The following is a 13,452-nucleotide window of genomic DNA, read 5'->3' on the forward strand; positions in this document are numbered from 1 at the left end:
GACACAGGGCGCCTACCAATGTTGAACTTCATCATTATATTATAATTTTGTGAAATACTTTTTTTTTTTTTTTTTTTAAATGTTTAAACCATAATCAATAAAATTTAAACAAATAAAGGCTTGAAATTTTTACTTTGTGTGTAGTTTCACTTTTTGGAACAAATTATTGAAATAAATGGACTTTCCCTCAATATAATTTTTTTTTTTTTGGCACATACCTGTATGTCTTTGCAGTCATGGCACGGAAATATTACAAAAATGATCATTTTAAGTATACGTCATATTGAAAATGTACTCCTTATTAACGCAGTACAGGTAATGACCAGTTTGTGGTCTCCCAGTGGTTCACATGATTTATATATTTACAAACCTAATGCCTTCACCTAATTTTTATTTTATTATTATTATTATTATTTTATAAATAATGAAACGACACGTTTTTTTGTACCAATAATTGTTGATCAGTTAGATACACTGTAAAAAGTGTAGAAATGTGTAGAAAATATTGAAAAAGGTCAGTTTTTGGTTTTGAGTGTTTGCTCAGATCTCTGCGCATTTGATCAAAACATGCCTGACTTTTACCTTTGTTTTATTATTTATTCTCCTCCACTTATGACATCCTTCAAAAAATATATTATTTGATTAATTTATGACTTTTCTCTGAAAAACATACACATAAATGCGAACGCAGTAATTATTTGATCGTTTATTAATCATTTAGCAACAAATCGGCCTGACGTTAGCCAAAAAACGGTCTGTAGTAGTTTCTTTAAAAGCTTTCCTGAAGTCCTTCCGCTCGAGAAGAACACGTGATATAATTCCGCCGTTCTTGATCAAAACGAGGCTATGCTAGCTTTAGGAGTAAAGTAAGGCCTCACAAACACTTGACCTTTACTGAGAGTTTATGTTAGGTTACATCGTTCAACATATCAAAGAAAGGTATAGGCTACTGTTCCTTCTATGGGCTTCAATGCGCTTTCAATAAAAAAGTCCTCCACACAGCGTCACATTTTGAACAGAACACGGTGTGATTTCATCATAAAGTAAGACAATCATACGACTTCAACTCACAATAACATTAGGTCATATCCATACTTTCAACATAAACCCTTAAAAAGACTCACAGAGTCAAACCGCGCTGACTTCCCTCCATCAGCTGGCGCCGGATGTGACGTGAACTGAGATGAGCCCTCTAGCGGGCTGTAAACAAATTTCGACTTCAAATTCTAAAAACGGTCTAAATTAAATTCATAAGGCATTTGTGAAGGAGTAGCAATTATTTAGCTCCGTTTCACAAAATGATGTCAAGAATACCTATACAGTGATTATATTTAGATATGAATAGTTTATAGTCTGAAAAATGTTTGAACGTACTTGACTAAATTTAGGATATAACATTATTGCATATGTTATAATAGTTCACCCAATGAATTAAAGCTGTAGAGAGTTTGAATAATTTACTCAAATTTGCTTTAAATAAGAAGAGTTTTTAGTCTGCCCATTACCAGGCCGTCCTGTCTCTTATGTGGCGGGGACATGTTTAAATGAAACATACTTCCTTCACATAAATCTGACAGTTTGACAAAAGCATAGAAATAAAACATAAAGCAACAGGCTTTTTTTTTTTTTTTAATTTAGGTCGTTATACTTATCAACATAACAACATTTGTTTGTGACATATGTGACAGTCGTCTTCATTCTTCTTCAGTTTCAAGCCGTCTTCACACCATTCATATACATTCATCCACGAAAACACACACTTTCCAGAAACAGGGCCATTTCTATTTTAAATGTAAAACATATCAAATTTTAAAAAGCCTACATGATCACAGCGGAACCCCTGGGAAAGTATAGAAGAGTGTGTTAACATCAGAAAAAAATTCAGTTAGTCCAGTATGATTCTGATAATGATAATGATTTATCAAACGCTTTTTTTTTAAAGTGACACAAACTCACACAGAACATGACAAAACTAATCAGATTCATGTCTTTTCTTTGTTATTTCAAACAAACAAATCTGTCACTTCCTGGAAGATGATTTCATTAAGGAACTGGCTTTTGTTAGTTAAGGGGATTTTGACTAATGATATTGAAAGTTAATTTGAGGACATCTGAAAGCCTTTATATTAGCTTATATTATATTATATTAACTACAGAATGAAGCAACAGAATCTTTATAAATTGTCCTTTAATCAACTTTTTTTTTACCATAAAATTACAACATTTCATATTAATATTTACCCTATTAAGATAACAATGTAAACATGATAAGTATTACATCTCTACAAATCAATCTAATAAAATGATTGAATGAATACAGTAGCAGCATTATCTTCTTACCAGAAGGAGGCGCTTATGCGCATGTTCTCATCTATTAGACAGTTTTAGCCAGATTATAAGACCAAACATCAAACACTCCACACCAAACAATGTTCTTACAGCCTACCTATCCATTCACAGACAGACCCTGCTCACTCTGGCCAAGGGTTTACATTTGTTCCTAGGATTTTGAGCCATTGCCGTTGCCAGTACTTTGGTGAAAGGTCCAAGGAAGCTGCACAGATAGTCATTGTTTTACTTCTCTGATACAGATAGCAATTCCAAACTCTTTCTTGAAACCACGTCACAGGTCAAACCTCAATTAACCTAATTATCCCACTTTATCTTCCCCTACCTCTCCCCACATGTCTGTCAGCACCATGCTCTCAATCTCCACATTAAGATAGCTCCCTCCTGTGAACCTCTTAAAGAACATGTGCTAAATCCTCTCTTACCTGCTAGCACCTCTACAAGCATTCACTGGGTTAACCTGATAACTTGACAATTGGCTTGACCTGAAAAATTGTTGTATAGAAATATAGAAGAGGAAGCCAAAATGTTCATTGATAACATTTTTCTGAGTTTTCTGAGCTTCCATTATGCTGGGTTAGGCTTCCACCAGCACCAGAGAAGTCAGGCACTGATGCTAGGCGTGTGTTTGGTGTTCCAGATGTAGTAGGGTATGGGTTAAAGTCTTTTGCACAAAAATGAGGCACTCCACAAACTGTTTCAACACAGTTTTAAGTGGTCAAAACATTTTGGCTATTCAGAGATGCTTACAAAACTCATAGAGACTCTTCTTAATTAGTAGTAATTAATTTATTATTATTATTATTATTATTATTATTACTAATAATATCACATTAATAATAATAATAAATCTGACTATTTTAAAGCTTCCGACTGTTAAGCCTCTTAACTAAATAAAAACACAGCTTAATTCTAAAGAATTAGTTAAATATGATTTCAAATGTCCAATTTCTGTCAAAAAAAAAAAAAAAAGAAAAATTGGTTGTTCCTTGACGGAAAAGAAATGATATTCCAGAGAAATTCCAGTCAAGAGACCATTTAATAATAGGCAACTGAAACCGCAGTCATTTACAAATGATTTGCTCTCATCAGCCGATTTTGGTTGCATCTCTGTAAGTGTTACTCTACATCAGTGCTGCCTTTGATATCAAGCACAATATTCTTTATCATAGGCTTAAAACAACTGCATTAGTGAAATTACAGTGGCATGGTTCAAACTGCTCCAATTCATACATTTAAAAGTAAATTAAATGTTTAATAAATGTATTGTATTTGTATACAAAGCTATAAAAATGCACAGAAAGCATGCATCAGTTTTGATTCTGAAAGGCGGTGATCAAAATAAAGATGGAGTTGCAGTAGGCAAATCATCTTTCACAGGGGTTTGCTGCTTTTGATAACTGATCTGACCCACAGCAGACTTACACTAATAGACGGCGACAAGTCTCTTTCCATTCTAATCCACAGACCGTAATCCACGTAGGCTAATGAACTATCAGTTTGGATTTCAGAGGGACTATAAGCTCCTCCTCACTCTCCGCACTTATTTTCAGAGTGAGAGTGAAGGGAGAGGAGGGAGAGGAAGAATGAGGCGAGCCACTGAATGAGGTTATCTGGAGGCAGGTCAGAGTTTTACCATGCTTGCTGAGGAAAGGAGGGTTTTACCTGGTCTGTGCACTTCTGAAACCGAGGGGCCCGTCCTTTGGAGCTCTTAATCCACAATTCTCTGTCACAGGGATTCTACAGAAGGAGCCATTACAAAATAAAGGTAGGGACATTAATACTAGTTATTTAAAGTACTATGATATTTAGTGTTTCTATATTGTGCAGGTGTGGCTGCAGGTTTTAGTGTTAATATTGCTAGACTCGTGAATAAGCATTATGGCTTCTTGAACAGTGAAATTTCAGTGTTTCTTTTACTTTTTAAAGCAGTGTACACTTGTTCTCTTTTGTCTTTTGTATAATGATTCAAATGTCTGACATTATTAAACGTGGAAATAAGGCATTTTAATAATGAATAGCAAAGGAACATACATATAAATAGACACAGAAGCATACAATAGCAGATTAATCAATAGTCTCTTAATACTCAGATCTATGCTCGTGTGTTTAAGCAATATCTTTTATGTATTAGTTATTAATAAACTGACGATACAAACATAATTACTATTATTAATAAAAATGACTTCTGTTAATTAAATAGACATTTTTACTGTCAGAGAAGTGTTTAAAATAACTTGTCCATGCAACAAGACATTTACATATATTATATTTGTGGTATTTTATATTAATTAATAATTCTACAATAATAACATTGTGTCATTAAAACAGGCAGGAATGAGACCTGTCACATGAATAGTTTTAATTCTCAATTTTAAGTTTTTTTTATGCGCAATGCAGAATCATTTGCCCATTCATTTTGCTTTTTGTAAAAAGTTTGGACAAGTTTTCACAAAAAATAAAAGTAATGGAGTATCCATTGGAATGATTTTTAATGGATACGTTTAAGCACAGGTCTTGACAAAGTGATGCACATCATGGAATTTTAACACATTGCTAATATTGTTTTCTCATTTCCAACATCAATACACAAAAAAAATCTACTTGTCAGGTCACAGAGTCAACTAAAACATAATCCACACCATGCAGGGGAAAATAAAATAACTGTTACCTGACTTTTAGCAGCATTATAGTAAATAAGACGTTGACTAAGGCTAAGCTAAAGACCTAGTTCATGCTAGGCTTTCACTACATTCACAGCTTTAAGTTTGGCAACAACATTAAAGGTGAGCATTAACTCTGAGCAACAGGCCTATTATTTAGGCCTATTATTGTCTGTGAGAATGAATCCTGTAAGAACGATTACTTACACACAAAGTGAACAGGAAGCAGGCCCCTTTAATGTTATGACAGCATACCGTGCAATACAGCTAACCATGATATCAGTGAAGAATAAAAGATGAATCTTGAAGGAATTTTATGACAAAAGGAGTTCCTGTATTAATGAGTGGCAAACATTGAAGCAGGTCATAGCAAGATAAACATACCTAGAAAAAAACAGCTTTAATATAGACAGCTTAAGATTTGTGTAAAGTTTTTTAAAACAAAAAATATGAGCTTCACATATCCTTCATTCTTCTTCTCTTATCTCTGTTTTTGAACCCTAGACTTTTGCTCTAACTTCCACTTGTGAGTACACATGATTTTCAGTGGTTAATGGCAGTATGCTGTTGCCTGGCACAGGGTACACTTTAAGGGTACACTTCTTTACAGAACTTCTTAGTAGATAAAAGGGAGATTATTACTTCTCGTTTAGCAGATAAGCATTTGTGATGACAAGCCTTGCTCTTAACCCTACTGACAGGTCAGTAGACAGTTGTTGGATGTTAAGTTTGTGGTTGATCCCTACTTGACATAAAGGCTGAGGCCACCTTGAAAGTAGGCAAGACCTCAAAACAGTAAGGCTAATGCTAAATAAAACACAACTGTAAAATATATAACTGGTAAGCAATAGAATTTCCATCGGTATGTAGAAAAATAACTCCTCTCTTTGTCTTTGAATTTCTCAGACATGGATATCGGAGGTTTGGAGACTGTGGTGGCCAACTCGGCCTATGTGTCAGCACGCGGGAGTATAGACGGCGCTGCCGCGGCAACTATGCGTGACAAGAAATACCGCACCAAGCTCAACCTGCCGCACATCAGACAATGTGAACATATGAAGACTACGGTGGATTCTTCCTTTGACAGTATGTGTGTACGCCAACCGATTGGTAAACGCCTCTTTCAGCAATACCTTGAAAGTGAACCTGCTCACAAGAATCCTGTAGATTTGTGGAAAGACATTGAAGACTACAACGTTGCCCAGGAAAATGACAGAGCTAAGAAAGCACAAAATATGGTCAACAAATACTATGAGTCTTCCTCCAAGAACTTCTGCGACTTCCTGGGGGACAAAGCTGTGAGCAGGGTGAAAGAGGACTTCAAGAACATTCGAGGAGATCTGTTTAAAGAGAGCGAACAGCAGCTCCTTGTCCACCTGGAAGCTAAAGCCCTCAATGGCTTCAAGGACAGCATGTACTTTCTGCGTTACGTACAGTTTAAATGGCTGGAGAGCCAGCCCGTTACTGAAGATTGGTTCATGGATTTCAGAGTGCTTGGGAAAGGTGGATTTGGTGAGGTCCATGCTTGCCAAATGAAGGCTACAGGGAAGATGTACGCTAACAAGAAACTGAACAAGAAGAGGTTGAAGAAACGTAAAGGTTATGACGTAAGCGAGAGCTAGTTTATCAGTAGATAAACTTATGCTTGATGCAAATCTTATTTTGTTTGATCCAGTGTCAAATCCTAGTTGTGATAGAGGCAGCTTAATTGCAGACCACATAATATGGATATCCCAAAACTGTTTATTCATATTAAGTGAAACAATTCCTTTTTTGGGAATTTGGTGACATTCCTTCAACACATAGTAGGTAAAAGAACAATTTGGAAAAAGGGGAAGAGACACATTGAGACGTGAGATTAGATTAACCTGAGAACATGGTATTAAGCAGCTCTAATCATAGTGTATTGGCTCAGTGCAAAGAGGCTTGCAGGCTCTGCTTGATACTTCACAAAGCAGCTCAGCTGCAACTGAGAAGCAAAAAGACAGGTAAGGAAAAAGAAGAGCAATCCTTAAGGGTTAAAAGATGATAAAAAAGAGATTTGGAATTCGGCACTAATGTCCACCTCAAAACAGAAAGAGGAAAAGCAGTGAAAACTAGAGAAACAGCAGGAACTAACCTACTGTGACTTATAAAGGCATTAGCAGGGTAAATGGAATTAACCTCTTGCTAGCATTTATAGTCTCATCCAAGAACTGCTTATACTTTCTTGAAATTCATCTCATTCCCCTCATCACTTTTCTAGCTTATGATTGGACGATTTCAGAATCATTCAGAACAGATGTCTGATTGTATTTTTACACCCTAGATGCACGAATAGAAGCTTTTTAATGACTAAAATGAGTTTTTGCTGATCATAGCATTGTACAGATGTTGTCTGTAGCACTCATCCCTTTTCAAGTATTTTTTTTTTACCAACATCACTAAATGGACACTTTTTTTCCTTTTACCTCATTTTCCCCGTCTGTTTTAATTCTTCTTATTTCTTTGTTTCTCGTAGGGTGCTATTATTGAGAAGCGGATCCTGGCTAAAGTGCACAGTCGTTTCATTGTGACCCTGGCCTATGCTTTCCAGACCAAAACCGACCTCTGCCTGGTCATGACCATCATGAATGGTGGAGACCTCAGGTGTTACTTATATATCTCTATTTATTTCAATAAATGTGTATATGTGTGTGAGTGCTTGTGTATGTTTATCTGTACAACTATCTTTCTGAGAGTTTTAGACCATTGCAGTGAGGACTAAACCTGGCTGTCAGGCTTTAGGTGAAGGTTAGGTAACACTTCATAATAACTTTAATTAATAAATCATTAACAAATATTACATTATGCTTATAAGTTCATTAGTTTTTATATGTATAGAAATATAAAGTTATATGTTCCTTAATGGTTACTAATAAACTTATTACTTAATAATAAAAATTATTTTAACAGATGGTTTACAATGAGTAAAAGCTTCATTAATAAATCATTAACATCATTATATTAACGTTATATACATTATATAACATTATATTTCTTCTGTCATTTCTTTTAATTCATATGCTAATGCACTTTTAAAAAAATAAATCAACTGATTTAAACTAATTATACAATAATTAAAAACTTAAATGTACTTATGAATGCTAACAAATATCATTAAACTTCAGTACACATATTACCTTACCCATATCTCATATCTGTTTAAATCATTTGTAGGTTTATCAAGACGTGTACGATCCCATGAATTGAAAGTTTAATGATGCTTGTAAGCATTTTAATTTATGTGACAGAATGACAGGGTAATCATTAGGTAGTTTATTAGTAAACATTAACAAGAACATTATTAGAACATCAATTAAGCAATGATCTTCTTCTTAAGCATTAGGTTATTTTGAAGTGTTACTCAAAGTTATGATTAGGTTGGGGTTAGGATGTGGGTATAGGTAGGTTTAGACACTGCATTGTGTCAGTGAACATATTCACAAGGTGCCTGTACAAACGTGTGTGTGTGTGTCTGTGTGGTAATTGCCATAAACAGAAGCAGAATTCAAAACTGCATTCCATTTCTATCTATTTTTATTTTAGAATCCCACCAAAAGAGCAAAAGAGCAAAAGAGCACAGGACCTACACTGTAAACAATGCTGGGTTAAAAAACAAACTCGTCTATTGGCTTGTTCTGACCCAAAAATTTGAAACCAGCACATTTTAGAGTGTAAGCTTGACCTAAGATTAACCTTTTGTCACTCTAAGTCATGAAGTTAATTAGCAAATGAACAAAGTTGCTTGAGAAGGCAAACCGATTAACCAGAATATCAGTTCATTATCACTATCCAAAAAAAATTTTAAGAATACGATTGGGTGTTCTGTTAATATTCTGTTAAAGGTATAGTTCACCCAAAAATGAAAATTATCCGGTCCTTTACTCACCTTTGAAGCATCCTAGCAATTCAGACAAATCCAGTAAAAGTTATAATAAAAAATTGTCCAGACGCCTTCAAGCATTTCAATGGGTTTGAACGGGTGCCGTTACACTTCGGAAAACGTTAAATCCAAGGGATAAATAAAGTCCTCCTGTAACAAATCTATGCGTTTTTGTACGATAAATATCCAAATTTCAAACTGAATGAGCACTTTTCTCTCATGTGTGATGTATGTGGACGACGTAAACTGTATGAGTCGCCAAGAAGAGACTGGTTTTCCTTTGCTAAAGTAAGGAAACGTTGTTTCCTTTGAAACTACATTTCCCAGAGGCGCGCGCGATGCATACATCCACCAGGACGGTTTACGGTTTTCCCAGACAGCAGACGTGCGAGAAAAGTGTTTATTGCGTGTGAAATAGGGATATTTATCGTACAACAATACATGGATTCGCTACAGGAGGACGTTATTCCCGGAGACGTGTGGGGGACGTTTTATTACGAATACGCACACTTATTCCTCCTAATCCAACATAATCTGTGGAGATAATCTGAGAGGCAGCAATGATATGCTGAAGGTGTAGTGTTTACGTCACAACCTGATTTCTCCGGGCTCAGCTATCAAGGCTAAACGGTCATGTGCATTTAATATTCTTGGGCAACAATTTGAAAGCAGTTTTAGATTTTCTCCAGCATCCACAATAAAAGTAAAAATGCAAGACCCCCAAAATAATTAGCTAATGACTAGCATGCATCTTGGGCCCACAATATCAACAGTATTATAGACTTGAGGGTCTTTTGAGCAACATGTCAGCAGGTTTTGGCTGAATAAAAGCCACTTACTTTTTCCTCATCTGAAAAAAAGTCCAAATCTATTCAATATAATAATATTGTACATTATGTCTGCATTCCTTGCTCTGAATTTCTAGATTTCATATGTATAATGTGGATGAGAAGAATCCAGGCTTCAATGAAACTAGAGCTTGTTATTACACGGCTCAGATCATCTGTGGGCTTGAGCATTTACACCAGCACAGGATTGTGTACAGAGACCTCAAGCCAGAGAACGTCCTCTTAGATGATGCAGGTGAGAGACACTCAAACACACTTAACTGATAAACTGCTTGCCTCCCCACTTCACACCATTTCTGACTGTTTTTTCTTGTTATTTTAGGACATGTGCGTCTCTCTGATCTAGGGTTGGCTGTTGAATTACCTCCGGGAAAAGATAAAACACAAGGATATGCCGGGACCCCAGGTCAGAGCCTTTTCAGTTCATTTACTCAGAAATAATATAACAGCTTGCTTGGAGTTTTTTAAATTGAGGGATACATTTACTTTTTTTCTGTAATGTCACCGCTGCTGCTTTGTGCAATAAAGATTGTTTCAAAGCAGCTTAACGGTGCTAAACAGACAAAAATGATTCAGTGGTTCAGTAAACAGAATTCAATTCCCTTAAAGTGACTCAGTAGTAAACTGTCAGTATTTTGAAATCAGTTAATTGTTGATTCACTTCAGTTCAATAACTGGAAAGTTCATTAATTAAAGTGAAAACAGTGAAGTCACCAAGCTCAGTTTAGTTCCCATCTAGTAGTGTCTGTCTAGTCAAGTCACAGTTTACAGCATGTTAACATTTTAATAATTAGCATTCGTTCAAGTAAAGCTGTCACAGAAACAGATGAGATCATCATGGCTTTGAGATCAAGTTAATCAAATAAGTCAAATAGGTAACATGTTCTTATACCTCTACACTCACTGACGCAGTGCTAAAATTTCACTTGTTTAAAAAAAAAAAAAAAAAAAAAAAAAAATATATATATATATATATATATATATATATATATATATATTTTTTTTTTTTTTTAAATATGTAAATTAGTTAATAAATAGTAATTGGACATATATGACTGCATATCACTTATAATAAACATAGGAACATGCTTGTGTAAATTCAAATATATACATTTCTAGCAAAAATTCCAAAAAGAAAACTTGTTAGAGCAAGGAGTGTTCTGGGTGGTTGACTGGACGTTGCTATTCAATTACTATAAATTACTGTAATGCTATGCTAATTCTAATAAATTTCTAGATGGTTGTTGAAGTGTTCTGAGTGGTTTATATCACAATGGGCTTACTGACCCTTAAGGTGCTTTGAATGAACACTGCTTCTGTCAAACACATAAATGTAAATACAGTGCGGTTACTGGTACGGTATGAGAGACAATTGCTTGTAAGTGACTTGCACAAAATGCACATACTTTCTTTGTGACAATTATCTAAGCGGGCAGCTCAGGACACAAGTCAAGTAACAAGACTAAATCCTAATAAGACCACTAATGCGATTGCATTGAAGAAGAAACAATAGGTTCTTAAGAGGTGTCACTCGCCAGGGGGCATCAGTCAGAACACTGGGCTGCAGGCTTTAAGGACATTGTTTATCACACATAGATCAAATCAGAAAATTCACAGCACAGTATACAGTATATGTGTGGCTTTAAAATACATTAAAAACATTGCTTACTGATAAAAAAAATATTATTATGCATACCACAGTGCAGATTAAAAACAAGAAATACACATATATTCTTCATTGAACGATTCATGAATTAAAATGATATATTCAACGAAAATTTAACCATCAGACGCATGAATTTAATATTATTCAAAAAATATCTAAATGTGTTTGATCACTAGTCTAATTGTTTTTTCTAAAATTGTCAGTACAATGGTCTTATGTTATTGGTGATAATTGCAACGATTCTATTATTCCTGTTCCTGGAAAATAAGCAAGAGACAAACTTTAAAGCCAGCATTGCAAAAGTTCCCGGTTAGATGTAAGTAATATATATATATATATATATATATATCTCCTCCCCAGGTTTCATGGCTCCAGAACTTCTACAGAAGAAAGAGTATGACTACACTGTAGATTACTTCACTCTTGGGGTCACTTTATATGAAATGGTTGCCGCCAAGGGACCTTTCAGGTGTCGTGGAGAGCAGGTACACATACCCCGTGCACACTTTCCCTCTCTGTTAAGGTTCTTGCACGGACAATGATTTGTAGTGACAAAGCAGAAGCTATCGATAGCGATGAGAGAAAACAGAGGACAGCAATTTGAGGCAACCTTACTCATCTTTGTTCAACTACCTCTGATCTTTTTGGGCACAGGTGGACAACAATGAAGTGACACGGCGCATCCTGAATGACCCAGTCTCGTACCCCCCGACCTTCAGCCAAGAGCTTAAAGACCTCTGTGAAGGACTTATGGAGAAAGATCCAGAGAAGAGACTTGGCTTCAAGAACAATGAGTGTGCTGACCTGAAGAACCAGTCTTTCTTTAAACCGCTCAACTGGGGTAGATTAGAGGCTGGTACGGTACATCAGAGTTACAGTTAGGGAAATACGTGTAAAAACAAGGATTTTTATGTTGTTACATGTTGTTAATTAGTATTACATACTACCTAAAATATATATTTACTTAAGATGACATTTTAAAATAAGTATCAAAGTATGGTAGTCATAAAGAACAAAGATATGTATCAAGGTATCATCTCAGTACAATGGTACACCTTTTTTCAAGTATTATAATTTAAGCCATTTTTGATGTATTTTCTTTTCTTTTTTTGCACAGGTATGCTTCCTCCTCCTTTTATCCCAGATCCTAAGATGGTCTATGCCAAAGACATTGATGATGTAGGAGCGTTCAGCACGATAAAAGGTGTTGTGATTGACAACAGTGACAATGAATTCTACGATGATTTTGCAACTGGGAACGTACCAATTCCATGGCAGGAGGAGATGGTTGAGACAGGTGTGTTTGGGGAGCTTAATATCTGGGGACCAAACGGAAAACTCCCAAACGATCTGGATCCCAACTATGTGGAAGCAAAAGGAGGGGGATGTGTTCTGCTGTGAGAGAGAAAAATAAATGAATAAACTGGCGGGTGCACAGGAACGATTCATGGTGACATAAATCAACGAAGGCACAAATCATGCGTTTAATGTGAAGAATGACCGTGTAACTCTGAAGGTCTCCCTATGTATGTGCTGGGATCATTTCTTTCTTAAAACTATTGATAAAAAGTAAGCAAATCACCCCAGGATCTGACATTTTGTAAAAACTATGATTTTTACAAGCATTTCTGATAGCTGAATTATTGTAAAATACGTGAGGTAAAATTATTTATGTTTATACGTTTACAGTTTCATGAGGGAATTTTTGGTCATGGGAGGATGTTGGCATAAAAAGAGGAATTAAATCTAGTAAATGGAAAATAAAGGAACTGAAAAAGTAACACATATCAACTCATATGTCATAGAGGAAGTGAGATCCCTGTTTACTTTTATGGTTAAAATATATTTTTCTAGACATTTCAAAAGATATTCTGTTTACTGTTTGTCAACACATTGATTTTTTGGATTTGATTGTAAAGTAGTCTTGTTAAACTTGACTATAACAATAAATCATTTTTATGTAGGAAAGCTGAGTCTTGTGCCTAGTAATAGTAATACTGTAATCAGCTGCCTTGCTGACAT

At 35.3% G+C, this 13,452-nt stretch overlaps 2 protein-coding genes across 3 annotated transcripts in view; one reads left to right on the plus strand and one right to left on the minus strand.

Moving 5' to 3' along the window:
* rangrf (RAN guanine nucleotide release factor) overlaps positions 1-1,221 on the minus strand; it is a 4,845-nt gene extending 3,624 nt beyond the window's left edge. Inside the window, exon 1 of one of the 2 annotated variants that reach the window (XM_043239693.1) lies at positions 1,125-1,221. The gene's annotated coding sequence lies outside the window, so the exon portion shown is untranslated. Of the gene's footprint in view, positions 1-1,071 lie in introns of both variants that reach the window. The other variant, XM_043239694.1, reaches the window with a different exon arrangement.
* A 4,699-nt stretch (positions 1,222-5,920) lies between these two features.
* grk1b (G protein-coupled receptor kinase 1 b) lies at positions 5,921-12,831 on the plus strand. Its single transcript, XM_043240176.1, has 7 exons — positions 5,921-6,619; positions 7,513-7,640; positions 9,842-9,999; positions 10,087-10,170; positions 11,791-11,915; positions 12,085-12,286; positions 12,548-12,831. The coding sequence occupies exons 1-7, from the start codon at positions 5,921-5,923 to the stop codon at positions 12,829-12,831; spliced, it is 1,680 nt and encodes a 559-aa protein (XP_043096111.1).
* The last annotated feature ends 621 nt before the right edge of the window (positions 12,832-13,452 follow it).

Source organism: Puntigrus tetrazona, chromosome 5, assembly GCF_018831695.1.
Source record: "Puntigrus tetrazona isolate hp1 chromosome 5, ASM1883169v1, whole genome shotgun sequence".
NCBI classification, from domain to species: domain Eukaryota; kingdom Metazoa; phylum Chordata; class Actinopteri; order Cypriniformes; family Cyprinidae; genus Puntigrus; species Puntigrus tetrazona.